Raw genomic sequence first — 25652 nt, 5'->3', positions numbered from 1 at the left:
CCCTGTGCCTCGTCATGCTTTCACATGGTGAGATAAAGGGTGTGTGGCCACAAACTTCCCACAGTTCCCTCAAAATTCAAAGCCCAAGTTTCTGAGGACTCCCAAAATGTGGGGATGGAAGGCATGTTGTGGGATCCACACTGACTACAACATCTCAAAGAAACACAGTTACTGTAGGGTAAGTAATTGTTAATTCTTCTCTGAGTACATGTCAGTGTGCATTCCACTGTAGATGACTGGAAAGCAGTATCCAGTCTGGATAGTGGGAACTGGCATCAGAGCTAGCCTTTATGTCAAGGGCATAATGTTTAACAAAAGTCAGAGGGTTGCTCCATGTTTGTTTGTTTTTTTAACATCTCAGATACTAGCAAGTTTCTAAAGCAGACTGAAGAAGATGCCTCTCTCCTGGTGGAGTGTGCCTGATGTTTGAAGGGAGAGGGTCACCAGCTAACTAATAACAGGTGAAGATACACTGCATCATCCACTTAGATATTCTCTGTAATGTGATGCGTTGGCCTCTCAATGAGCCAGATATAGCCAAAAGAGTTGAGGACATAGTCTAAAAAGTTTAGTCCTGATAAGATAATACAGCAAAACCCTTGAAATGTCGAAAGTATGTCATTTTCTTCTCTCCCCGCATCAAGTGTGGTTTTGGGAAGAAGACTGGTAGGTTAACTCACTGATTTAAGTGAAAAACTGAGATAAATTTAAGGATAAATTTAGGGTGTGGTCTTAGCACCACCTTGTCCCTATGAAAGAATGGGTAAGGAGGTCCAGGCTAAGGGCTTGGAGCTAGCTTATCCAAAGTGATAGCAACACTGTCTTAAAGGTAAATGATATATCGAACAATTCAGCAGTGGCTCAAATGGAGGTTCCATGAGTTTTAGGAGGGCGATGCTGAGATCCCACATACGAGTCATCTCTAATAGGTGGGAAGAAGGCCCTTGAGGAATTTTGATACCGCCAGATATGAGACAGCCAAGTACAGCTGTCTTGTATCATGACACACTGATATTGCTGCAAGGTGGACTTTGGGAGAACTAAATGCCAGTGCAGCATGCTTCAAGTGTAGCATATAGTCTAGGATCTTTAATCTGAACTCACTAAAGCAGCGGTTCTCAACCTGCGGGCCACTTCCAGCCCAATCAGCACAAGCTATAGCCCATGTGATATCCTCAGGGCCATACAGGTAGTATATATATATTGTATGTATGCAGCCCACATAACACATAGAGAGCTGCATATGCGGCTCACGATGGTAAATAGGTTGAGAACCATTGCACTAGAGGCACCAGTATATTGGATATATTACAATATGTTTTCATTTGGAAGAGTAGGTCTTCCTAGTAGATGGTTTTCCACGCTGTATGGGGATTTCTAGAACCTATCGAGAACAGTCTGTCAGTGGTACTCAATCAACCAATATCTAAGCTGTCAGATGCAATGACTGCAAGTCTGTGTGCAACATCTGATGGCTGTTCTGAGATCAGGAGATAGATGGGAGACCAAGCAGACGTGTAGGTGGTCTGACAGTCCAAATTGCCTCAGCCAACAGGAAGCTATTAGGATCAGTGTGGCCCTGTCCTGTCTGACTCTAGATATCAGGGGAATCTGAGGAAATTAAATTAATTAATTAATTAATTAATGGAGATATCCTATCTCCTAGAACTGGAAGGGACCTTGAAAGGTCATTGAGTCCAGCCCCCTGCGTTCACTAACAGGACCAAGTACTGATTTTGCCCCAGATCCCTAAGTGGCCCCCTCAAGGATTGAATTCACAACCCTGGGTTTAGCAGGCCAATGGACACCACTGTAGCAGGAAGGCATCTGGAAAGAAGCCCAGGTTCATACCCCCCAGAGCAGAAGTTTGGGCATTTGTTGTCCTCAGTGGTGAATAGATCTATTGTGGGAGTTTCCCCCAAGAATATACCAGCTCTCTAGATGTATGTAGCAAACACTCATGGTTAGTTACGTCTTCTTAAGAAGCCTGCCAGGTTGTTGCTGGTTCCTGGAATATGGAGAGCCAGTGGTGGTTACCCTGTGGTGATGGCAACAAGTCCACAGCTTGATGATTTCCTGGCAGAGAGGGGATGACCACGCCCCTTCTTACTGGTTTATACAGTGCATTGTGGAAGTGTTGTATGTCAAAATCTGCACTGTGGAGTGCCACAAAACCAGCAGCAATACTATGCATGCCAGCTGGAGTCCCCTGAATTCCAGGATGTTCATATATAGTTTCAAATCATCCTGGAACCAGGTTCCTTGCATCTACAGATGATTCCTGTAATGAGCATCAGTAATGGGGTGAGAAGTGAACCCTTCTTTGTATGTTCTCTGTGCCCAGCCACCAAGCGAGTACTTGTAGGACAGAGTGGGACTCTGACTCTATTGTTTGTGTGATACTGGGAGGGGATTACATTGATCTCAGCCATATTATAATGGCCACAGCTGACTCTAGCAAGTGGCATCATACGTACACACGGATTTGTGGCCTAGTTGCCCCACAGATATAAACACCATCATCTTCGGATTTGATTTTAGGTCATTTATCACTGACTCGAGACCCCAGAACCTGTTCTCTTCTTGGTCTAGAGTCCATCACGACTCCCATAAACTCTGTTGTTTGTGATGGTATGAGAGATGATTTCTCATAGTTCACAAGGAATCGTAGTTAGGGAACAGAGAGAAGTCATACTCTAGGGGTGTTGTGGTCTCCTGCTGAGATTGCCTCTGGGACTGCCCTGTCAGGTCTGGGTAGACATGGATTCCCTTTCTGCCACCACTGCCAAGTATTTTGTGAATACTCTTAGTGCTGTGGAGAGTTCAAAGGGCAATACCCTGTACTGGTAATGGTTGTGCTCGACCATGAATTTTAGGTACTTCATATGGACCAAACAGATAGCTACAAGGAAGTATGCATCTGACAGTTTCAGAGCCATGAACCAATCTTGAGCTTGAAGAGAGGGATTGATGGAATCAAGCATTACCAACCTGAACCCGAGGCGATTCTTGTTAAGTCTCCTCAGGTTTAGGCTATGGCAAAGACCCTCTTTCTTCTTCAAGATAAGAAAATACTGGAAATAGAAGCCTTTTGTCTTGAATTCTGACAACACTTCCTCGATGGCTCATAGACAAAGCAACGAAGTCACTTCTGTTTGTGACAGGATCTCATGAGAAAGGTCCCAGAAGAGGGGCAGGAATGGGGAATGAGGAATGAAACTGAATAGGGGGGCCATTAGCACTAATCTCTAGGACTCATCTTTCCAATGTTATGGCAGACTATACTTGGCAGAATGGGACAAGGAGGTTTCCGAAGGTCATGCTCTCTGGGCTGGTCCAGCTGGGGCTCCTGACAGGCTCATCAAATTTGCTGACACACTGCAGAAGCCAGGTGCATTGCTATAGAGGAGGAAAGCTTGGGGACCCGTTGTACCTAGCTTCCTTCTTGGCATGATTATCATTGTCTGGTATAATGATATGGCATCCTTTGTCCTCTCTGGGATGAGAGTACAGCTTGTGGTATGGGGTTCGTGTATTAATCTCCAGGGAGCGCAAAATGGCCTTAGAGTCTTTTAAGGAGTGCAGAGTATAGAGCACAGTCTGTCTGTGCACAGAACAATTCCATGCTTTCAAAGAATAAGTCTGCAACAGTGATCTGTTATTCCCTGGGACTACCTTGTAGCCCTAAGGGTTAATCTGCTTGTCTGTATAAATATATCTTTAATATAAAATGAGTATTTGATGTATTGGATTTATAGATTTATTTTAAAAGTAAGTCTAGCTGTAATGCAAGAGACCTACCTACAGGTTAAACTCTGTATGTTAAAGCTAATGCATAGTTAACACCTTTTTGAGACCCTTCCCAGGAAAAAGTAAAATTAGGCAAAACACCCACGCAGATGTCTAGAGACCTTTACCTAAACCAATAGTAAAATGGGGTGGAAAATGAGGGGTTTTGCCCACGTTCTAACGTATTTACCACAAGTGCATACATACGCATATGCATACTAGCCTATGGGTAAGTGTACCCTAACATTTCCGTGGGGGAAGAATGAAATATGGGCATAAGAGGGAGGATTTCCAATTAAATATCTTATAAAAAGGCAAGCAGCTTGCCATTAGGGAGGCAATCTACCCATCTACCTACTCCTGTCTATTCTTCATTGCCTCCACCTTTCAACTACGTATCGATACTACTCATCTTCCACACGACTATTAACTATTGATAGCTCGTTCTTCATTCTTTTCAAGACTGTAAATTAAAAAGGGATTTAATCTCATTTACATTTTATTTAGATAAGGCATATAGAGTCAATTTAGAAAGCAAGTCACTTTGCTGTACCCTGTTTCCCCGAAAATAAGACATCCTCCGAAAATAAGGCCTACTTACAGTTTTGCCTCTCGTTGTAATATAAGGCATCCCCCCGATAATAAGACCTCCCTGATAATAAGGCATCCACCGATAATAAGGCATTTTTCATTTCTGAAAAATAAGACATCCCCTGAAAATAAGACCTAGCGCATCTTTGGGAGCAAAAATTAATATAAGACACTGTCTTATTTTCAGAGAAACAGGGTAGCTTCCTTTACGAGAAGTGTGAAAAACGCCCAAGGTGTTGCCAGCACCAGATTATCAAGAACAGGGTGTGAGTATTAATCCATTTTGCAGTGTATAGCCTTATATTCTCTTAAAGAACTGTGATACAAGTGTAACTCTGTAATTCTAACTGTTTTACCATTTACTTACTATCTTCATTGATTTTAATAAAAAGTCTTTATGACTACATCTGTTTCTGTGTAAACTTCCTGTCACAACCCCAAATTTCCTTTTATAAACTCTGTGAAGCCTGATTCAGGATGAACTCTATCTTCTGATTAAACAAACTGGCGAGACAAATACCCATACTAATTAATATTCACAATAATTATTAAACTATAATCAATTAATTAATAATTTTATTAATTTCTTAAAGATCAATAACATTAAGTGGATAAATTTAATCAACACTATTAACCTACCCCAAATCAGGCTACAACCTTACGCTTGAAGCCATGATGCTCTGTGCATAGTTACTGCAATGGCCATAGATCTGGCAATGGTGTCAGCAGCATTCATTGCTGTGTTTAGGGCTGTCTTGGCCACAAATAGGCCTTCTTAGATTATTTCTTTAAGCTTTTCCTTGTTCTAAGGTAGGAGCTTTGATAGAAGGTTTTCATTCTACCCCAGGTCAAAAAATCATACTTGGCCAGAAGGACCTGATAGTTTGCCATAATTGGTGAGAGTAGAGGAACAGGATTTCCCCAGAAACAGGTAAAGCTTTTTTCCGGGGGGGTGGGGGGGGTGTCTTTGTTCTCAGGGGATGGAAACATTTGGATCCTTTTCATGAACTTTGTACTGCTTTTCCACCCTCTTTGTGGTGGGTGTTACTGTGGCAGGTGTCTGCCATAAGGCCTTAGTGGGACTGAGCAGTCCTTCATTTATCATAAGGATGATCCTGGCCGAGCTGAAAGTTGTCAAAATGTGGAACAACTTTTATGAAATTTTTCTTTTATGATAGATAATTCTATTTCTAGAGTGTCTGCAATTCTCATGAGAAGTTTTTGAAATGATTTGAAGTCATCCTGCACTAGTACTGGTGCTGAGGACACTTCTTTATCAGAAGACAAGGATGAGAGGTTCTAAGGTGGTGAAATAGGATGTTGTTATTGCAGTGGCTCCAGGTCTGGTGGCTCTTAGTATTCCTCTCAATCTGGTGTCAGGGATGCTACTCAGGAGAATGATCTCTTTCTCTTCTTAGAATGTAGTAGAGATCAGCTCCTAGTAGCATATGAGGACAGACTTCAGTAAGCCCAATAAGGCCATAGCAGCATGCCATAAGGATATGGCTGGTTTGTGTGATATTAGTCAGTCTAATGCCATTCTTGAGATGATGGCAGCTAAGCCCCATAGGGAGAGTCAACTAGTTTTTCTACAGTATCGCCCAGAGATCTCAGAGAAAAGGGTTCTCTACTTGAAGAAGATGAGAAGATATGTCCTGGTGTTGGACAGGAGCAGCAGATCCCAGCTAGGGATGGGACCAAGGCACACAGTACTCTTGGTACCAGGGTCTTCATAGGTATCAATAGGTGCCTCAGTACAGAGGTCATTTCGAGTTCTTCCAGAAGTTCATTTTGCACACTTTGTTTGACCGTAGGCATCAAAACCAAAGGTTGTATCACCAGTGCTGGGGTTGGTGTTAGTGACATTTTTTTCTATGCTGCAGTGGTAGGCTTCTCCCTAATAATAGCTCTCAAAGCCATGTGCGCCTTAGTGGTTTTCTCCACAGAGACCCTATGTGGTCTATCCTTGTGGGATGACACTGCACTCTAGAGTTTCTGCATACATGTCTGGGGCGGACTCACTTTGTGCCAGCCTTTGTGTGATATTGATACTGGCATTGGTGTCAATGTTGTGGGTTTCAGTGCAAGTTGAGTGAGTGCACGTGCCAGGTCTTTTCTCTGTGCCATTTTCTGCATGCTGGTTTTAGGCACTGTGTGTCTGCTAAACAGGGTCCTCAATGAAGTTGGCTTGTCTGGTATTTGTCTCCTCCAGATCGGAAGAGATCTTCATAGATTGTTCCAGTAGATGAAGCTTCAATCACAAGTCCTGCAACTTATTTATGTGTACTCAAAGAGAGCGACTGGCATGCCGAGCATCTATCTGCTGTATGGGTCTCCCTTAAAACAAAAGAGACACATGCTATGTCCATCTTTTAATGGAGTTAATCTGTTACAGGAAGGGCAGAGCTTGAAGCCCACAGGTTTAGAATCCACTATGTTCAGGTGCCCTCTACAGAGAGGTCTGTACAGGATGGGATGTATGTTGGGGTCAATATAGGGGTGTCTGATTGCAAAAATTCTGTTCAGATGGGTCAATTTCATGGTAGTTCTTTCTATATGAGTCAGAAGAGTTCTGAAGTTTTAAAATGATTTTGAGACTATCCAGCCAGAGGTAAAGACTAGTGGGCTAGGTACTTGCCAGGTTCCATCTCACTGCCACAGATGGTAAGAGGGGAGGGTTGTGTTCACTCCACTCTCTATGCCTTTGCACAGGAGTATGAGGAGACACAGGGCATATCCAGAGCCCTGATTGACACTGCTATTCAAAAGCCTCTGATCTGGTATACATGAAGCACCATGTGCACCTACAGTGAGATCTACACTGATACATAATCAAAAAAGTTCCTATTCCTGCCTGGCCTCTTGGGCTTTATTACCAACTGGTAAAGCTTAATGCAACCCTGAGGCCACACTAAGTTACGTCTGGAACCAAGTCAGGCATCAGATGGTGCCAGTATTGGAGGAGACCAGAGATCCTGCACCAAGCACAGTTTGATCAGACCCAAGCTTCAAGGTCACAGTACCTACAGCAACATTGGCTTGTCCACGCTGTACATATGTAGCATGTTCTATTTCTATTATTTGTCAAGTGTATCTTACAAAATACTACATAAGTGCCAGGTGAGAAAATTTACACTGCTGAAGGAACCTTCACTTTTTACTATCCTCAATGTTTTATGACCTGACTTTTAAAAAAATAAATAACAATGTAATCTTAATGTTGCAGTAAAAAAAGGTTTGCATTTAATATTATATTAAAACCCACTTACTAAAATTATGTAGGTTACTTAAAAATGGCATTAGTTCATAAATGTTTCCTTTTTAATTGGTTTATAATACATCTTTGACCATCATTCTTTACTTCTGGCCTGAACCAGATACACTTTAGTCAATAGGAGTTTATCCATTGACTTCAATAGCTGTTGGAACAAGATCTACTTGCCAAAAAGTAGGGACCATAATTCTACATATGTAGATGCCAGCACAGTATTCCAAAACAGAATTTTAGATTTATTGGATGCTTCTGAGATATAATCTCAACATTACAGAATTCTATTCTCCATAATCTTGCTGTTTGAAATATGCTAAAATGTGTCAATGGTTAAAAGTTCTGTATTGGTGAATTACTGGTATACAGACCTGGGTGAAATAAGTAAATAACTGTTATGGTATCAGTTCTGGAAAATTCCTCTAATTTATTTTGATCCACATGAGCCCTGATCCTATTCTTTGCATATTTTAATTTTTTTCATCCTTCCTGTGGCAACTATTTTACTGGATAGTTGTGAATTACATTGAGGGTCTCATGACAGAGGGAATAAGATATTAATTTCTTTCTATTTAGCTAAAATCACATTTTCTCTGCTTATATCAACTGCTTAGAGAATGGAATTTTTATATTGTATATAAGTAGATGGGTTTTTCATGCAATGTATCGTTAGAAACTTCTCCCACCTTTGGAGGGATTTTTTCCCCAAGTGTGTAAGATTTTGAAAAAACATTGAGTAAGGGTGGGACTCATCAAGACACTTAGGAATCTACACCCCAGAGTTAGGCAGCTAGGCCTAATAGGCACTGAAGTCCCCATTTTAGGCTCCACTGCAACCCATAAAGTGCCTACCAAACTCTGCAGGTGCCTAAATTTTGAAGGTAAAAGTTCCTTGGCACCAAAATTTCTGCCTCTGGGCATGTCACTGGGTGGCAGGGGATGGGAGGGTAAAAGTGACTCTGTAGCCTGATGGTTAGGACACCCACCTGAGCTGTGGTAGACAAAGGGTCCAGCCCCCTGCTCCACTTATTCTTTAATTATTTATCCACAGTGGAGTAGCTTTAACAGGAGTAACTGAGGGTGCACCATATCAGACTACCCAACAGCTCAATGGTTAGAGCACTCTCCTAAAAGGGGGAGGCCCATGTTCAAATCCTTTTTCCCCCCTCAGGAAGAGGGGGGAATTGAGTCTGGGTCCTCCCATGTCCCAGGTGAGTGCTCTGAGCTAAATGTTATAAGATAAATTCCACCTTCTCCTCCTCCAACTGTTTTGTGTTCAGTTATAGGAGCCTGCCTGACATTCTCACAAGAAACATCTTAGGTGCCTAAGCCAACAAACTTTAGGAAAGAAATTCCTGGTTGTGTATCACTAGCAGAAATAGGCACCTCCCTGCAACCTGCACTTAGGCAGGTATCTCCATAAGAGGGGCACATTAATAAAGAATAAATCAATTTTCCTATACTTCATCCTGAAACACCAAAGTTATTTAAGAAATCTTTAACATACATACCAATTACCATATCTATTTTAATCATGTCATTGTGTTGTGATAATTTTAGTTGCATTACATATAGTAACTACTATACTATATTGCTAATTCTAACAAAATCCCTGTATTCTAATACTCCAAAACAAATAGTTTTACCCTTTGGCTTGTGTCCTCTTTTTTTTCCCTTTCAATGCTCTTTCCTTTATCTGTTGCATTCCTAGAAATAAACGGAATATCACTATGAATCTTCATTAAGTCAGAGGAAAATATTGTGTTGGGGAAAAACAGTTATTTTGTATTAAAAAGTGCTGAAGCCTTCCAATAAACTTAAATACTTCAGCAACAAAACCTAACAGCCATTTTATTTGTAGCTTCTTTCTGCAGGCCTCAGGTGATGACGTGAACCAGTGTTTCTCAAACTGGGGCCGCCGCTTGTGTAGGAAAATCCCCTGGCGGGCCGGGCCGGTTTGTTTACCTGCCCCGTCCGCAGGTCCGGCCGATCGCCGTTCCCACTGGTCGCGGTTCGCCGCTGCAGATCAATGGGAGCTGCGGGAAGCGGCAGCCAGTATGTCCCTCGGCCTGCGCCGCTTCCCGCAGCTCTCATTGGCCTGGAGCAGCGAACCGCGACCAGTGGGAGCCGCGATCGGCCGGACCTGCGGACGGGGCAGGTAAACAAACCGGCCCGGCCGCCAGGGGCTTTCCCTACACAAGCGGTGGCCCCAGTTTGAGAAACACTGATGTGAACCAAGAGCCAAGTGATCAATCAGCAAACAATTGCACGAACACTGCCCAGATACACTGCCTGACATGTCCTATTGCTATCCTTGAGTGGTAATTATCGAAAAAGTTAAGAAGAAAGAGTTAGTCCTGTACGTTTACTGAGTATTACTGACATCATTGTCAGTAAAACAAAAATGGCCCAAGCCTGGCAATGTTCTTTTATGCTGGAGATAAGAGATTTACATTCAAACCTGGTCCTTCATTTTGGGGTTAGGAGAAGTGAGGAGGCACCACAGTCAGCCCCTGAAGAAGAAAAGAAAAGCAACAATTTGTGCTGCTCTTTAACTGTCCCTCCAATTATTCTGGAGGCAGAGTTTATAGATTTAAAATGGAGAAAGTCCAGCCCTCTTCAGCCGAAGTAACAGGATAGTTCTCGAGACATATTATGGAACAGCCTTAAGGGTTTGAAGAAAGAGAGGAGAGAAAATATAAGTGGGATGGATTCCCACATTCCAGGGGAAAGAAACCCCTTTAGTTATATGGGCTTGAGAATTTAAAGTCAGAAAGAAAGATTACTTGCCTATAATTCTGCTTCTCTGAAGATAACATTCTGACAAGTTTCTTCACTCCTGGATCATATCTCTATGGTGAACTCCCTCAATTCTTAAAGCAATTTTGTCTATGAGAACAGGGGTGGCAGAGTAGAGAGCAAGCCAAGCTGTTTGCTGGCCAGCTTGTGCCACCCCGATAGATATAAATACTGCTCTGGCAATGTTACAGTCATTAACTTTGATGTACCGGAGGCAAAGGAAAAGGAAAAGGATCTAGACAGTTTACCACCTATCCACATGACTATGTGATAAATTATCAGGTGACAGACAAACAGATGTCTGGCTCTGAAGGTTCCTGGACTGTCTCACAATTTAAGTACAAGGATCAAATTAACCTATATTTTGCAAGTCTGCATCTCACTGCTCTGAACCAAAAATCAAAAGAATTCAACAGGAAAGAGAGCCTGAATATGCTTTTTAACAAATCACCTTTTTTATGGCATAATATGTAGATTTTGTAATAATTGTAATGTTCAAAATGCCTCCCAAAAGACTGTAATGCACATCATAAATTATCTGTAGTCAAAACATATTTATTATTGAGTGACAACAATGTGCTTAACAATGTTTGGGTAGTGAACTGTACTTTTCCTTTCTGACTTTCATACAAACAAATATATTGTACAATATATAATAATGTTAAATATATGAGTGTACCTTTCATGCTGATGGCTGGTTTCTTCTTCTTCTCTTAATCTCTTTCCTTGTTTTTTATGCTCACTGTTCTGTAAAAAAATTGAAAGACTAGCATAATTCATAGTATTCACATTGTCAGAAATCTTCTAAGAAATAATGTATATGAACTTGTAATCAACTATTAGCAGCAATATAAGAGGTTGCTGAGAAGCACTAATATTCCATTAACAAATCATGGGTCATCATGCACTATACATTTTTATGCTCCATTACTTGTAGGAAGCTCTGCATGAGGCCTATCAAAGAGAAAGTAATGATGTTAAGTAAAGAAAATAGATAGCTGAAACATCAATTAAAGAAATGCTGAACATGTACAGAGAACTTCTCTTGAAAATGCTGAACTTTTGCAAGTGATCCTTAAGGCAACATCCTGCACTATGTTGTGTTTGTGCATAAAAAGAGGAGAGGGGATTGTGAACATCTTTCATTTGTGCAACCAGCAGGACTGGATCACCACATAATGCTCAAGAACCTGAGGGGAATCTGGCTGATTTATTCGGGCTGTGGATTAGCACATATGTTGCTTTCATCGGTACATATTTGATGGAAGCTTACAGTGCGCTTGTTCTGAGCGGCGGCAAAGTAAACACTGCATGTGCCTCTGGCTCTTTTTTAAGCATCCCTGTAGCAGAGGCTTTGCCACCATCTCTGCTTCCCATGCTGCACCTGCCAGGGTGGGATTTATCACTTAATTTCTGTACACTACGGGCTTGTCTACACTTGTAAATGTACTGAAATAGCTCAGAGTGTCCACATAAGAGCTTCTATATTCTGGAATAGATATTTCAACAAATTTCCAAGTCTAGACAAACCCTGAAAAATTTGCTGATAGTCAGTCATCTAAGTTATGTCACTTTTGAAGACAGAATTATAGGAGGAGATGGTAGCAATTCCTATGTTAAGGTTGCCTACATTTTCCATCACAAAGGAGTTTTCCAACTTATTTTGAGAAGCTCTCACACCTCCATCTTTTGCAGCAGGCCTTTGATATTCGGCAGGAGGAATCCCCTTGTATTACAAAAGTGATTTTTTGACCCATGACATTCAAATCAGATTAAAAATTACCATTTTCTTTCACTCATGCAGAAAAATGTTGTCAGCATGCCAAAATCACAGAACACTCCAACATTAGGCTTACATTTCTGTCAAAACAGCAGCAGCATCACATACTACACTGGAAACACCAGGGAGATGTTAGAACAGTAGTAGTGAAGAGGTGAAGTTGGGGAACTGGCCTGTGCTCTCCCCATAACCCTTGGATCCAGCACTTAGCACCAGTAGCCCAGTTACCCCATTCCCAATTCCAGGGACACCATTTGGGACAGAAGCTCTCCCAACTCCTGGGCAGACACAGACAGAAAGAGGGGCTGGGCTCCCCAAACCACTGCCGTGGCACCACAAGACAATCACAGCTCTGGAGGCAACAAATGTCTCAAAACATGTTAATAATAGGTGGGATTTACAAAGAAGCCTAAGGGAGTTTAGGTGCCCAACAACCACTGAAATTAAATGGGAGTTGGGCCCCCTAACTCCCTTGGGTTCTTTTGGAAATCCCAGCCCATTTGTTTTTCTGAACCTCTAACAATCTCCTCTTCAGCATTTTAATAAGAAATTCAGGGTCCCAATGAAGAAACTGTCAGACTGTGCATTTGTGAAGAAGACATTCAGAATGCATGTGTGCGTATATACATTTCAGGAAATATCAAAATTTATTCTCCCCTCAGGCAAAGATTCATTCAATATTTACCTTTTGAGTCAATATCTCTGGATGTTCACCTCACCAGAAATCAATATTTGTTTATTGTATTTTAACAAAGCATTTTCAAGGCAGAATGGGTGTTTGATGAAATATGAAGATATCTGAACAATATGTTAACTACAACTTTTAAGTTTTACAAAAACTAACCTGAAGATCTCTTTTCTTTCTTTCATTTTCTTCCCTCTGTCTTTTTTCATTATTCTCTCTCAGTTGTCTTTCTCTGTCTTCAATGGAGGATCCTTCTTTAGGTCTCCTTGATACATATTTTTCTTCCCCATCCTTTACAAACAATTCATGGCTTCTTTCTTTTGAAGGTCTCTCCTTTCCTCCCCTAACTGAATGTTCATGTTCTCTTTTATCACCATGACTCCTTCCTTTGTCTTTATTCAGTTCTTGATCTCTGTGTGATTTGTGTCTATGTCCACCTTCTTCATCTTTCTTTGTTAAAAACTCGCCAAGACTATTTTTGCTCTCACTTTTCTGGAACAAGGAAAAATAATACAAAAAAAAGTTAGAGATTTCTCCAAAGATATTTAATTAAAATGTTAGAAGTAATAGAATTCTATGATTCTAGAAATCAGGAATGGTTATTCATATTAGGTCATCTAGTCCATCTCTCTGACAGTACAGGATTTCTCCACACAATATATTGTCACATGTTATATCCACTGTAGTTTGTAATTACACTAGCAATGGGGCTTCCAATACTTCCTCTGGGAGACTGTACACCTCATTGTAATGGTAAACTCCCCTTTAGAGTATGAACTCTTCAAGCAGACATTTTGTTCTTTGTTTTTTAGCACATAATCTGTGGTAAGGCACCATGTACACTTACAATGCCAAATAAATACATTAGTAATACATACATTAATAAATAATAAGTTAAACATTTTGCAATACATTTGTTTGAAGATGCTGTACAAAAATAAATGATAGCTGCATGTTTAAGCAAGAACAACATACCTCCTTAAATATTATTAATGGAAATGTTAAAAACAAATAAAATTTAAATGTTTTCATGTTGAAAGTTGGAGGACATTTCCCTTTTAATAAGATTAAATTAGAATTAAAGAATTATGTTCAATACTGTTTTTTTATAACTATTTACATGTTGAGCCTGCTATAAATACATTTCTTGGATTACTCAGGCACTGGAGTTTTATCCAATTTATTCATTACATTTCACCTTATCTTATGCTGTTATGAAACATTTCCTTACTTTTCCTTCCTTTACTTTTCTTTCTGAATGTCTTCTCTCTTTCACGTCATCCCTTATGTTTGCTTGCTCTAAAAAATATATATATAAAATTACTGAAGACATTTTTCTTTATTACACTAAAAACCCCCAGTGTAGTACATGACACATTACGCTGGTAGTATGTGGCACATACATCACATTTCAGTGACAGGGACCCTGAATCCAGAAATGTTAATGCAAGTAGACAGAATTGCCACCCTTCTCTCAATGGAATATATACACACATTGTATAAAATTCAAACCATTTCATGTTAATGGGGGGGGGGTGTATTTATTGGTAACAAATAATAAAACAGTATAATTAATAGGTAATAAAACTGCCAGAAGCTGGGAATGAGCGACAGGGGATGGATCAACTGATGATTACCTGTTCTATTCATCCCCTCTGGGGCACCTGGCATTGTCCACTGTCGGAAGACAGGATACTGGGCTAGATTGACCCTTGGTCTGACCCAGTAGGGCCATTCTTATGTTCTTATGTTAACAGTATAAACTTAAGCCTAAATTTCCCCCCCAAGATTGGTTGTACAGTAACTCCCCACGTAACATCCTCTCGCTTAACATTGTTTCGATGTTACGTCCCTGCTCCATTACAGAACATGCTCGTTTAAAGTTGTGCAATGCTCCGCTATAACGTCGTTTGGCCGCCTGCTTTGTCCAAGGCTGGCAGCCCCCCATCAGCTCCCCTCCCCCCCCCAAAGCCTCCCGCCCACTGGCGGACCCTGTGGATCAGCGCCTTCCCCGTTTTCCCCCCATGGCAATCAGCTGTCTTGCGGTGTTCAGGAGGCTGGGGGGAGGAGCGAGGACGCGGCGCGCAGCCTCCCCCCTCCCTCCCCTGCCTCCTGCCTGCGGCAATGAGCTGGTTTGCCGCGGGCAAGAGGCAGGGGAGGGAGGTGTGACAAGTAGCCTTATTAAAGCATTTGGCCAGCTTCTTGAGAAAGGAATGTGCAAATTAAGTGCCCAATCAAGAAACACTTAACTGACAATGGATCTTGGAATACTCCAATCCACATAAGAAGTTTTCCTGGAGACATTCAAGATAGCATGTGGGCAATGGCTGCTGCCTGTAAAAACTGAGTCATGCATGGACATGTGACTTCAAAACTCCATCTTGGAGCTGGATTTTGCATAGGAGAGAGGAGGGGGTCTCCTCTCACAAGAGAAAGTCTATTTAAGCCCCTGGGAGATCCCTCCATTTTAGTCTTCAGCTGGCTCAAGAGATAGCCTCCCCCAAAGGATACCTGAAAGAAACTGGGACAAAGAACAGTAACCACGGGGGTGTGACTGATTGCTAATCACTTTCTTACTGTATTAGGTTTAGACTTGCGTGTTTTATTTTATTTTGCTTGGTAATTCACTTTGTTCTGTCTATTATTACTTGGAACCACTTAAATCCTACTTTTTGTATTTAATAAAATCACTTTTTACTCATTAACCCAGAGTATGCATTAATATTGCAAACAGCTGTGTATACCTCTTTATCAGTGTTATAGAGGGCGAACAATTTATGAGTTTACCCTGTATAAGCTTTATACAGAGTAAAATGGATTTATTTAGGGTTTGGACCCCATTGGGGGCTGGGCATCTGAGTGTTGGAGACAGGAACACTTCTTAAGCTGTTTTCAGTTATGCCTGCAGCTTTTAGGGGACATGGTTCAGACTGGGTCTGGGTTTGTAACAGGCAAGCGTGTCTGACTCAAACCAGGCAGGGCACTGAAGTCCTAAGCTGGCAGGGAAAACAGACTCAGAGGTAGTCAAAGCACATCAGGTGGCAGTCCCAAAGGGGGTTTCTGTGATCCAACCTGTCACAAGAGGAGAGAGACTGTGCGCCGCGTCCTCGCTCCTCCCCCCAGCCTCCTGAATGCTACAAGACAGCTGATTGCCGTGGTGGGGGGAGAAGAGGGAGGTGGAGGGAGCAGAGGGAAGGCGCAGATCCGCGGGATCTGCTGGCGAGCGGGAGGCGCTGGGGTGGGGTGGGTGGCGTAGGAGAGCTGATAGGGGGGCTGCCAGCCCATTTAATACCTGTATTAAATTGCTTGTTTAAAATTGTTTAAAATGTATATAATGCCTTTTGTCTGGATTTTTTTTTTTTTCCTGGAACCTAACCTCCCCCCCCCCCTTACATTAATTTTTATGGGGAAATTGGATTCGCTTAACATTGTTTTGCTTAAAGTCACATTTTTCAGGAACATAACTACAACGTTAAGTGAGGAGTTACTGTATCTGGGGGTTTGTCTAAAGAGAGGTCCTTGAGAGAGACTCCATTCCCTCTTGCATGATGGTAGGAACTATGATACCTCCTGCTATCACTCATCAATAATTACACTACAATTTCATATAGAGTTCAGGCACCTGATAGCATTACCCAACGGAGAAGCCCTGGATTCATATAGGGACTTATAAGTCACCCACTATGTTAGAATTAATTAATACCAAAAACTACTATAGTCAGTAACTCACTGGGAAGGAAAAGAGGCAGCTGAGAACCTGGGAGCCGTGAAAATGAAACTGGGTTACTGAGTAAGATTTTCAAATGCACACATGGCAGCTAGGCACCCAGTGCCCACTGACATTATGCTCCCTGCAAAGATAGGGGTTTGGTTTCAGTCCATTTCTATCTATAAAGTGAAATACTTCAAAATATGCACAGCAAAGCAAGCCAGCGTACCCAATTGATCCTTGCTTTCTCTTCTTCTGCGTTGTTCTTTATCCCTTCCTCCAGGTGCTTTCAGGTTATTCTGTATAAGCACTGGCTTCAGATCATCCCTCCTATATTTTCTGTCTCTTTCTTTATCACTTGCCTTCTCTTTATCTTTTCTTGTAATGTGTTTTTCCTTCTCTGCATCTTTTTCTTGGTCCTTCTCCTTCAATTTCTCTCTCTCTCGTTCTCTGTGATGATCTTTTCCCCTTTCTCTTAGCTTATCCCTGTCTCTTTCACTAGATTTAAATCTCTCTCGTTCACCTGTCCTTTCTTTTGCCTTTCCTCTGTCCTTGTCTTGATCCTTGTGTATGTATCCTTTGTAATCAACCATGTCATGAGTCTCTCTATCTCTTTGCAGTTTCTTTTCCTTCTGTTTCTTATCTTCAGATTGACTATCTGACTGTGATACCTAAAAAGAGTAAAAATAAACTGATGCACAATTAAAATTCACTAACTTATTTTCATATAGTATTTTTATCCCAAAAATCCATAAGTGATTTATGGAACCCAGTTTCCAGAAATTTGTGAAAATGCCCACGTGTATGCATGCCTGGCTTGCGCACACAGTTACTACAATTAAGCTTGCAATTGTCGTAATAAATTGATATACAAAGGGCAACTTAGATGTATGACTGGTCATTTCCATATATTTTAACAGAACTGCTTGCACAACTTGGTGTTCATGTGTACAAATTACACATGCAAATATGCATACTTTTTTGTGCTAGTTTGAAAATTTAGCCCTATATTCTTTACATTGTGAGCTCACTTGGGCAGGAATCATGCCTTCTTTGTTTAGAAAATGTATCACACATCACCAGAAATTAATAATAAATTATAAAAACGTATATGTGAGCATCATGCAGCCACCTCTATGGCAGAAGATTGGCAGTTAGTTGACAACAGGCATAGAACATACCACACAACAAGAGCTGGGAAAGAAACATTTTGGCCAGGAACCCTGGGGAAAACCCATAGTCCTATTTTTAAAAAGTCACAAGGGATGAAATCCTGGTCCCACTGATGCCCATATCAAAACTCCCATTGATTTCAGTGAGGGTCAGGATTTCAGCAAAGACATTTCATGTTAATGCAGAGCAGACAAGAACTTCTTTTAAAGTTGCATTCTTACAGTAAACTGAATAAAACTTAATATATCTACCTAATAGGGATAAAGGACTCAGTCACTCCTGCTGACATCAAAACCTTTCAAATCTAGTACATAGACCACTAAGCCATCCCTTACTGCAGGACTATCATTCACTTCCATCTGTGTAATAGAACTTAGTTTTAACACTCTGCATATTCATGAAAAATGAAGATTCAGGCTCTGAACAGAAAAGCAGTTATTATCAGTGATCTGGCCCATGTACTGCACATGTGACCTCCAGCAAGGTTTCTGTATAACTAAATAAAATATGCATTAACTGTTTCCTGAGTATCAGAAGATTGCTTTTCTGAAATATGATATTGAAATTCTCCCACAAATCCAATTAAATCTGAGCTGGGAGGACTGGGATGTCTTTGCATCCTAAAATATAACATTAGTCACATTCATTTTACAAAAGAAAGTAGTCCAGAAAAGGCCTAAATTGATTCTATACATTTACAAAAGATGTTTACCCTAAGATGTTTCTTAAGTTCATCTGATTTCCAAGTATCTTCTTTGGTTCTTCTCTAGAAAAGGAATGACAAAGACATGCTAAAGATGGAATAATTGAGTTCAGGTGCAGAATAGCCACTTTGCATATTATCAATCGACATTTTTTAACTGAGGAATTAAGCCATTTATAAATATGTATGTACCATTAAATTTTAATTACATCACCATTAACTTGCTTAAGTGTGCCTAGGTATTTCAAAATAGCTCAAGTCTATTTCAACTTTCCACCACCAGAAGGGAAAGTTGATTTTGCACACAGCAGTGGGTCCTTTTTGTTTTATTTCTGAGCATTGGAGTACAACAAAATTGAAGATAAGTTATGGCATATTCCAATTAAACTGACTAAGAAATCTTCTTGTTGAGTAATTATGTTCCATAAAGTGCTGACAATATTCTCCTACCCATACTATCACTTTATAAGGTATAATGAGAATTCAGGTTATGTATGTAAATTGACTGTTATATGAAATACTGGCATTTGGCACTGAAGTGAAAAAGGAGTATAAAGACAATTGCAGTATAAATTCAGGTTTCCACCAATCTCCTCTCTCAGTAGGATAATAATATTCCTTTTATCATAGCTCTCAAAGTTATTTTCTTTAATTGGAAAGCTGCATACAAACTAAATCTCAGTCTTTGGCATCACTCACTACATAGCATTGCAGAATATAAGGAAGTTTATCTTATTAAGCATTTTTTCAGCTTAAAAAGGGTGCCCTTTTCATTTACAGGGACATGGTCATGACAAGTCTGGTTCCAAATATAAGTTTTGTAAAAGTTATAAACACTTAGAGGATCAGAAATGTTTCTATTTATATATTTTCATAGTCACCTGCACAGGAAAAAGTATTATGTACACATAAAGAAAGAATTATTATTTTTAAAAGTGTTTTTCTGATTCTTTTTTTTACATTAGAAATTCAGGTCTTGCCTAGCCTATATTTTTTCTGGAGGATTAGATCACATGTACCAAGGAAGTTAAACCTGGTTAACTGAGAGAAGTGATTTTTAAGACTTGCATTTTTGTTTTCTTTAGTGTTAACTGAGAGAAGTGATTTTTAAGACTTGCATTTTTGTTTTCTTTAGTTCTATCAACTAATTTTAACTAAAAGATCATTTTGTTATAATTCAACACACCGAGCCCTTAAACAATATGCTGAGAAAGATCCCAATCTACTTCTTTGGATCCTCCAAGGAGGCTGCTAGCAAAAACAGGGACAATATGAATTGAAATTCCTGATATTTCTAAAGTTAAAAAAGGCAGAAAATTTTCAAAGAAAATAACTATAACTTTCAGGTGAGAGAGAGAGCGAGAGATCGATCAAAGGCTATGTCTACACTGGAGCTGGACAGTGTAATTTCCAGCTCAAGTAAACATACCCATGTTAGCTATGACCAAGTATGTTAAAAATAGGAGTGAAGCCATGGCAGTATAAGCAGCAGGACAGACTAGCTGCCCGAGTACCTACCTAGGGTCTCAGATGGGACTGTACTTCAGTGGCTAGCCTGTCTCGCTGCTCGTGCCACTGCAGCTATACTCCTGTTATTAGCACACTAACTCGATTAGAGCTAGCACAGGTATGTCTCTTTGAGCTGGAAATTACACTTCCAGCATAGATATACCTGTGACCCTAGGAGTCCCTTAATGCCACCTGGCAGAGGGCTCATCATACTATAACTCATATCAGACATGAGACACAGATAGTTCTGAGTGTCCTGAGCAGAATATCACAATACCAAAAAAGAAACAAGACAAAAACTTGTTTTCCATTTGCAGATTGCAGGGTCTGGGTGTGGGGGGTTCAGCAGGGGAGTCTGGGTGCTGGGGGGAACTGGGATTTAGTGGGGTGGAGGTCTGGGTGCAGCTGGTTGGGGCTCAGTGGGGTGCGGGCCTGGGAGCACGGGGGGGCTTGTCAGGGGGGATCTGGGTGTGGGGAGCTAAGCAGGGGGTCTGGGTGTGGGGGGCCTCTGAATGCAGGGGGTGAGGCTTGGCAGGGTGGGGCTCAGGTGTGGAGGCTTGGTGCGGTTTCTGGGTGCAGGGGGGTGAGGGCTGGCGGGGAGTGACCAGGTATGGGGAGGTCCAGATGCACAGGGATTGGGCGGATGGGGGAGCAGCTACTTGTACACCCTCCCCCCATGGCTGAGGAGCGATGGGGGCAGAAAGCTGGGGGAGGGGGGGAAAGGGTGCGGAACCTCTTGCAGCCAGGGGAAGTCTCTGGGGGTGGGTCTGACCCAGCCCCAGCCCCAGCAGCTCCTTCCACAGGACGAGCAAGTCCCATCCTCCTGTGCCCGCAGCTCAGCCGGGACTAGCAACTGAGCCTGGCGCAGGGTAGGAGCCACCGGCTGGGGCATCCCCAGCCCCACACAGCTTCCCCCCGCAGTGATTTACCTTTCTGCAGGAGTGCAAGTATGGCAGTACCCTCCGGCACCCTCTACCTGCAAGAGATTTCTAGCTGGTACAGGGTACCAGAAAGACGTGGGGCCTCCAAACAGCCCCATGCCGGCAGCTCCGCCCCTCCCCCCGCCCACACGGAGCTGCGTAGCCCCACCGGAGGACACAGCTAGAGGGGCGGGGCTGCACTCTGCAGAACATGGCTAGGGCATTTATTCTTAACAGCACAATACATATGCTAACAAACTTAAAGGCTTTGTTTAAGTTTGTTAGCATATGTATTGCTGTTTTACATTGGTCAGGATCACGTCAAAGGCACAGGAGTTGGTCGTTAGTGTCCTCCACCCACAAACAATGCTATGACGAAGCTGACTGAAATCTGTATGGGCACAAAACTAAAGGACCTAAGTGGCCTGGCTGACTGGATAAATGAAAGATGCACTCTTGGGCAGCAGCTCTTGTGGTTCTGCAGGCTGAGCAGCCTCTGTCCCTCGATATCTGGCTACATGCCATTGGGGGTTGTTTTTTTCTATTCCGCATGTGACACCTCTGCTGCTATTGTTTCCAGATGTGACCTTCATGTTCTGGAAAAATGTCTGATGACGAACCTGGCATTACAAGATGAATCTAATACCAAACAATAAAACAGGGAAAGGATGTAGGTCTCTGTCTACAATAATATACAAGGGAGTTCAATCTAATTATGTAACCAGAAAACTCAGCTAAACAGTAGTGAATATAGGATTGAAACACTGGGGGAATTATTATTGTATATAAGCCACTGTCTAGGAACAGGTTTCAGAGTGGTAGCCGTGTTAGTCTGTACCAGCACAAACAACGAGGAGTCCTTGTGGCACCTTAGAGACTAACAAATTTATTTGGGCATAAGCTTTCGTTGGCTAAAACCCACTTCATCAGATGCATGGAGTGAAAGATACAGTAAGCAGTATATATATTACGGCACATGAAAAGATGGAAATTGCCTTACCAACTGACCCCCCATTTGTTAGTCTCTAAGGTGCCACTAGGACTCCTCGTTGTTTTTGTCTAGGAACAATGCACTATACGTGGCTGAGGGAACACAAAGATCAAGGAAGACTCTCCTATAAATCTTTCCTCTTTATGTTTCCTCTCCTTTTCTCCATTCATATCTTCCTTCCCTCTCTGCTCCTTCCCTTTTCTGTATCCTTGTGTGTGGTAGATGTGATGGTTTTATGTTTTGTGTGTATTGTATCTTTCAATTTCTAGGAATTGTTCACATCTGCAGAGCTCATTGCCTGTTTTGTTCCCAGAGTTGCTTGGTGCCCATAAACCAGGAGACATACACAGACTTGGTTCTCTCTTTTTGTTCTTTTCATTGTTTTCCTTTGTCAAAAATAAAACTCATTTGAGGTTGAAAAAAATGTATGCTTTATTCTTTGTATATGGAAGCATTATATCCCCTTTTATAGTGGAAACAGAGTGAGATTTGAACAAAGATCCAACAAATGAAAAATCAGTTGCATTTTACAGCTGGCCTCAGTGTGTTTAAGCATTAACCTGAATGTGTGCCAGTATGCCCTCACTGACTAGGCTCAAAGGTGCAGTTATACCTGAACAGCTAAAAATTAACCTTGCCTTTTTAGGCTGAACAGAGTCATGTCACTGGCTCCGTCTCTGTTGTTACATAACAGATAACAAAACTCCAGTGGGGCATGTATGTGAAATAGATGGTACTGTACTTATGATTATGCTATTTCTATGCATGTATCATCTTGGTATCTGAAGTTATGAATATTAGCAATGTTTACTATATGTTTGCTCCTGTGGTAAATTTAGCCCACAAGGTATTTAGCCAGCACATGAAGGGACAAGTCAAGTTGAATGGCCCATTAAGAAACACTTACCTCACAGTGGACCCTGGAAAACGCCAGTCTACACTAAATGGACTTTTCCTGTGAATATTCTAACTAGAATATGGCTGGGGGTGATTGACATGTAACTTGCCCATGTGACTCCAAACACCATCTTTCACAGTGAGAATAGATTTCCCTTCCCTTGACAGAAGGCAGGGGCCCTGCGCTGGGTGGGGAGGAGTCACATGGATGGTCATGTGGGGAGGTCACGTGCCCTCCCATGCATGCAGTACCAGCAAGAAATGATTTCTACTTGCACCACTGCCTCTCCACAAACAAGCCCGTGCTGCTGGGAAGGGAGTGCGTGACTGCTTCTGCAGCTTCCCTTTGCTTCCCCATCAGAAAATCATTTTTCTGCAGGGAAGCAAAGAAATCTGCAGGGGACATGTATTCTATATGCACACAATGGCACAGACTTTCCCCAGGAGTAATAGGATTGCCAAGCGTAGCCATTACATATGCTATTTAAAGCAACCTGTCTATAGTTAAACTAACTGAAAGACCTAGATTCACAAAGTATGATAGTACAAATTAAGGCAAAATGACACTTTTGGTACGGTATAAGATGTAGCAATGGGAGCTTGTTATAGCAGATGCCAATAAGCATTTCCACTCTGGTGCTTTATTAAATAACATTATTCCAAATTTTACAATAGCATAGACTTCATGAAAAGTCTCCTACGCAAGTATAAACAGTAAATAATAGTTGTGAAATAGAAAATATTAACTATAATATAATACATCTACAAAGATAGAAAAAGGTTACAACATTTTTAATAAACCACAATATTTCTTTCCCCAATAAATTTTATACTGTATATGGTCGTAGCCTTCTACTAAAGGCGCACCAACAATCAATTTTTCCCCATAATTAAATTGGGATAGGTGACCATTGGTGTGCAGCAACTGCTCACATAATGTGAGAAATAGTGTTAATGGGCTACTTCACCATGAATGGTATCTTGAAATATGTGTTAACTACTTATGCTAAACAATATGTCCCACCTTGTATTTAGCTGTGCCACTCTCAGGGCTCATCTACATTTAAGCCTTGGCTACACTGGCAATTCACAGCGCTGCACTTGCTGGGCTCAGGGGTGTGAAAAAACACCCCCCTGAGCGCAGCGAGTGCAGCGCTGTAAAGCGCCAGTGTAATCAGCGCCTGCAGCGCTGCACGCTCTCTCGCAGCACTGCAAGCTACTCCCCTCGGAGAGGTGGAGTACTTGCAGCGCTGCAAGAGAGCTCTCGCAGCGCTGGCGGCGCGACTACACTCACACTTCATAGCGCTGCTGCGGCAGCATTTTAGTGTAGGGGGCACAGCAGCATGGAATGGGGGGAGGTCAGAGCTGTGGGGGATGGGCTGTGGGAGATACAGGGTCACAGCAGTGGGGGGGATTGGCCACGGAGGAATGGGTCACAGCAGCGGAGAGTGGGGCCGGGCCATGGGGGATGGGACACAGCAGTGGGGGTACTTAAGGGGCATGAATCACAGCAGTATGACGTATTCAGAGGGGACAGGCGATGGGGGGAGGCAGCGCCGTGGGGGGGTGAAGCTCAGCAGTGGGGGGGATGCAGGGGATGCGCCGTGGGGGGACGGAGCACAGCAGTGGGGGTGCTGGAGGGGATGGGCCGTGGGGGGGCGGAGCACAGCAGTGGGGGATACTGGGGGGACGGAGCACAGCAGTGGGGGTGCTGGAGGGGATGCGCCGTGGGGGGGACGGAGCACAGCAGTGGAGGGGCTGGAGGGGATGCGCCGTGGAGGGATGGAGCACAGCAGTGGGGGATACTGTGGGGGTGCAGCACAGCAGTGGGGGATACTCGGGGATAAAGCAAAGCATGAGGGTAATCGGGGGAATGGGCCAGTGGCCACAGCAGCAGGGGAACCCGCCTCTTGCCACGAAGTCCCCCCCGCTCCCTCCCTCCTGTGGGTTCAGCAGGTCCCCTCCATAGGCCATGTAGGTCCGCGGCGGCGGCGTAGCTCCTGCGCACACGGGCGGTGCTGTACGCTAACGCCCAGTCAGCGCCGTGGATACGCCGCAGGGCGCAGCCAGCCTCCCCCCGCCCCCGCCTCACCTTCTCGGGCTCCATGGCGGAGCGACAACGGGCTGCACCGAGGCCCCTCCAGCTTCCTGCCGCTGTTTCCCGACCCCCGGGCGAGAGGCGGGGCCGAAGAAACCAAGGCAACTGCGTCGGGTTCTGCCTAGCAACAAGCAGGCCGCGCAGGGAAAGCAGCCGAGCGGCCGATCGATCGATCGATCCCAGCCCCGGGCACGAGGAGGTGGCGGCAGACGAGGTGTGGCAGGCGGCGCAGACAGGCTACCACGGACGGCTGCGGGGCGTGGGGACCCGAGCTCCTCCCCGGCGGCCGAGGGGCAGCGGGCCGGGGAGACTGACGGGTCCCAGCATTGTGCCCGTTGCTGCCCGAGGGCGATTTTACCGCCACTCTAAGCCGGGGGTGTTTGTTCCCTGTCCCGGGAGAGCCGCGGGATGCTGACAGCTCGGGGATTGTCCCTTACTCAAAATGGCCGCCCTCTCCTGTTACTGTGCGGGGGCTGAAGCTGGCGTGGTGGCCGCCATTTTCCTATAGTCTAGCGGCAGGGAGCGCTGAGGCTGCCCTTAATAAAATGGGCTGCCAGCTCGTGCTGGTTTCAGTGAGACTGAAGCTGTGACCCGGGTAGTCAGGGGCTGTGGTGAGCAGCAGAGACGCTGTGAAAGGAGAATGGGGGAGGGAGGGACTAGGGGGAGCCGGAGGCCAATTTAGAGGTGTGGGGGGGTGACTGACGGGAGTGATGTGGGCAGGGCCGGTTCTAGGGGCTGGG

The 25652-nt window shown here is 43.1% G+C and overlaps 1 protein-coding gene across 8 annotated transcripts in view; it reads right to left on the bottom strand.

The window, feature by feature from the left end:
* DYNC2I1 (dynein 2 intermediate chain 1) overlaps positions 1 to 25342 on the bottom strand; it is a 54398-nt gene extending 29056 nt beyond the window's left edge. For 4 of the 8 annotated variants that reach the window (XR_010598208.1, XR_010598209.1, XM_065582773.1 and 1 more), the window contains exons 1-7: positions 24907 to 25342; positions 18507 to 18560; positions 16851 to 17292; positions 14144 to 14211; positions 13072 to 13404; positions 11127 to 11194; positions 9295 to 9355 (exon numbers count right to left, since the gene is read on the bottom strand). Coding sequence is in view for 3 of the 8 variants with exons in the window: in XM_065582773.1 (XP_065438845.1) it covers positions 9295 to 9355; positions 11127 to 11194; positions 13072 to 13404; positions 14144 to 14211; positions 16851 to 17292; positions 18507 to 18560; positions 24907 to 24921 (1041 nt within the window). In the remaining 5 variants the exon portion in view is untranslated. Of the gene's footprint in view, positions 1 to 9294; positions 9356 to 10109; positions 10162 to 11126; positions 11195 to 13071; positions 13405 to 14143; positions 14212 to 16850; positions 17293 to 18506; positions 18561 to 24906 lie in introns of those variants that run through there. The other 4 variants (XM_065582777.1, XM_065582779.1, XM_065582776.1 and 1 more) reach the window with 4 other exon arrangements.
* Positions 25343 to 25652: the final 310 nt, after the last annotated feature.

The sequence above is a fragment of the Chrysemys picta genome, chromosome 2 (assembly GCF_011386835.1).
Source record: "Chrysemys picta bellii isolate R12L10 chromosome 2, ASM1138683v2, whole genome shotgun sequence".
In the NCBI taxonomy this organism is placed as follows: domain Eukaryota; kingdom Metazoa; phylum Chordata; order Testudines; family Emydidae; genus Chrysemys; species Chrysemys picta.
This window is presented reverse-complemented; position numbering and strand designations above follow the sequence as displayed.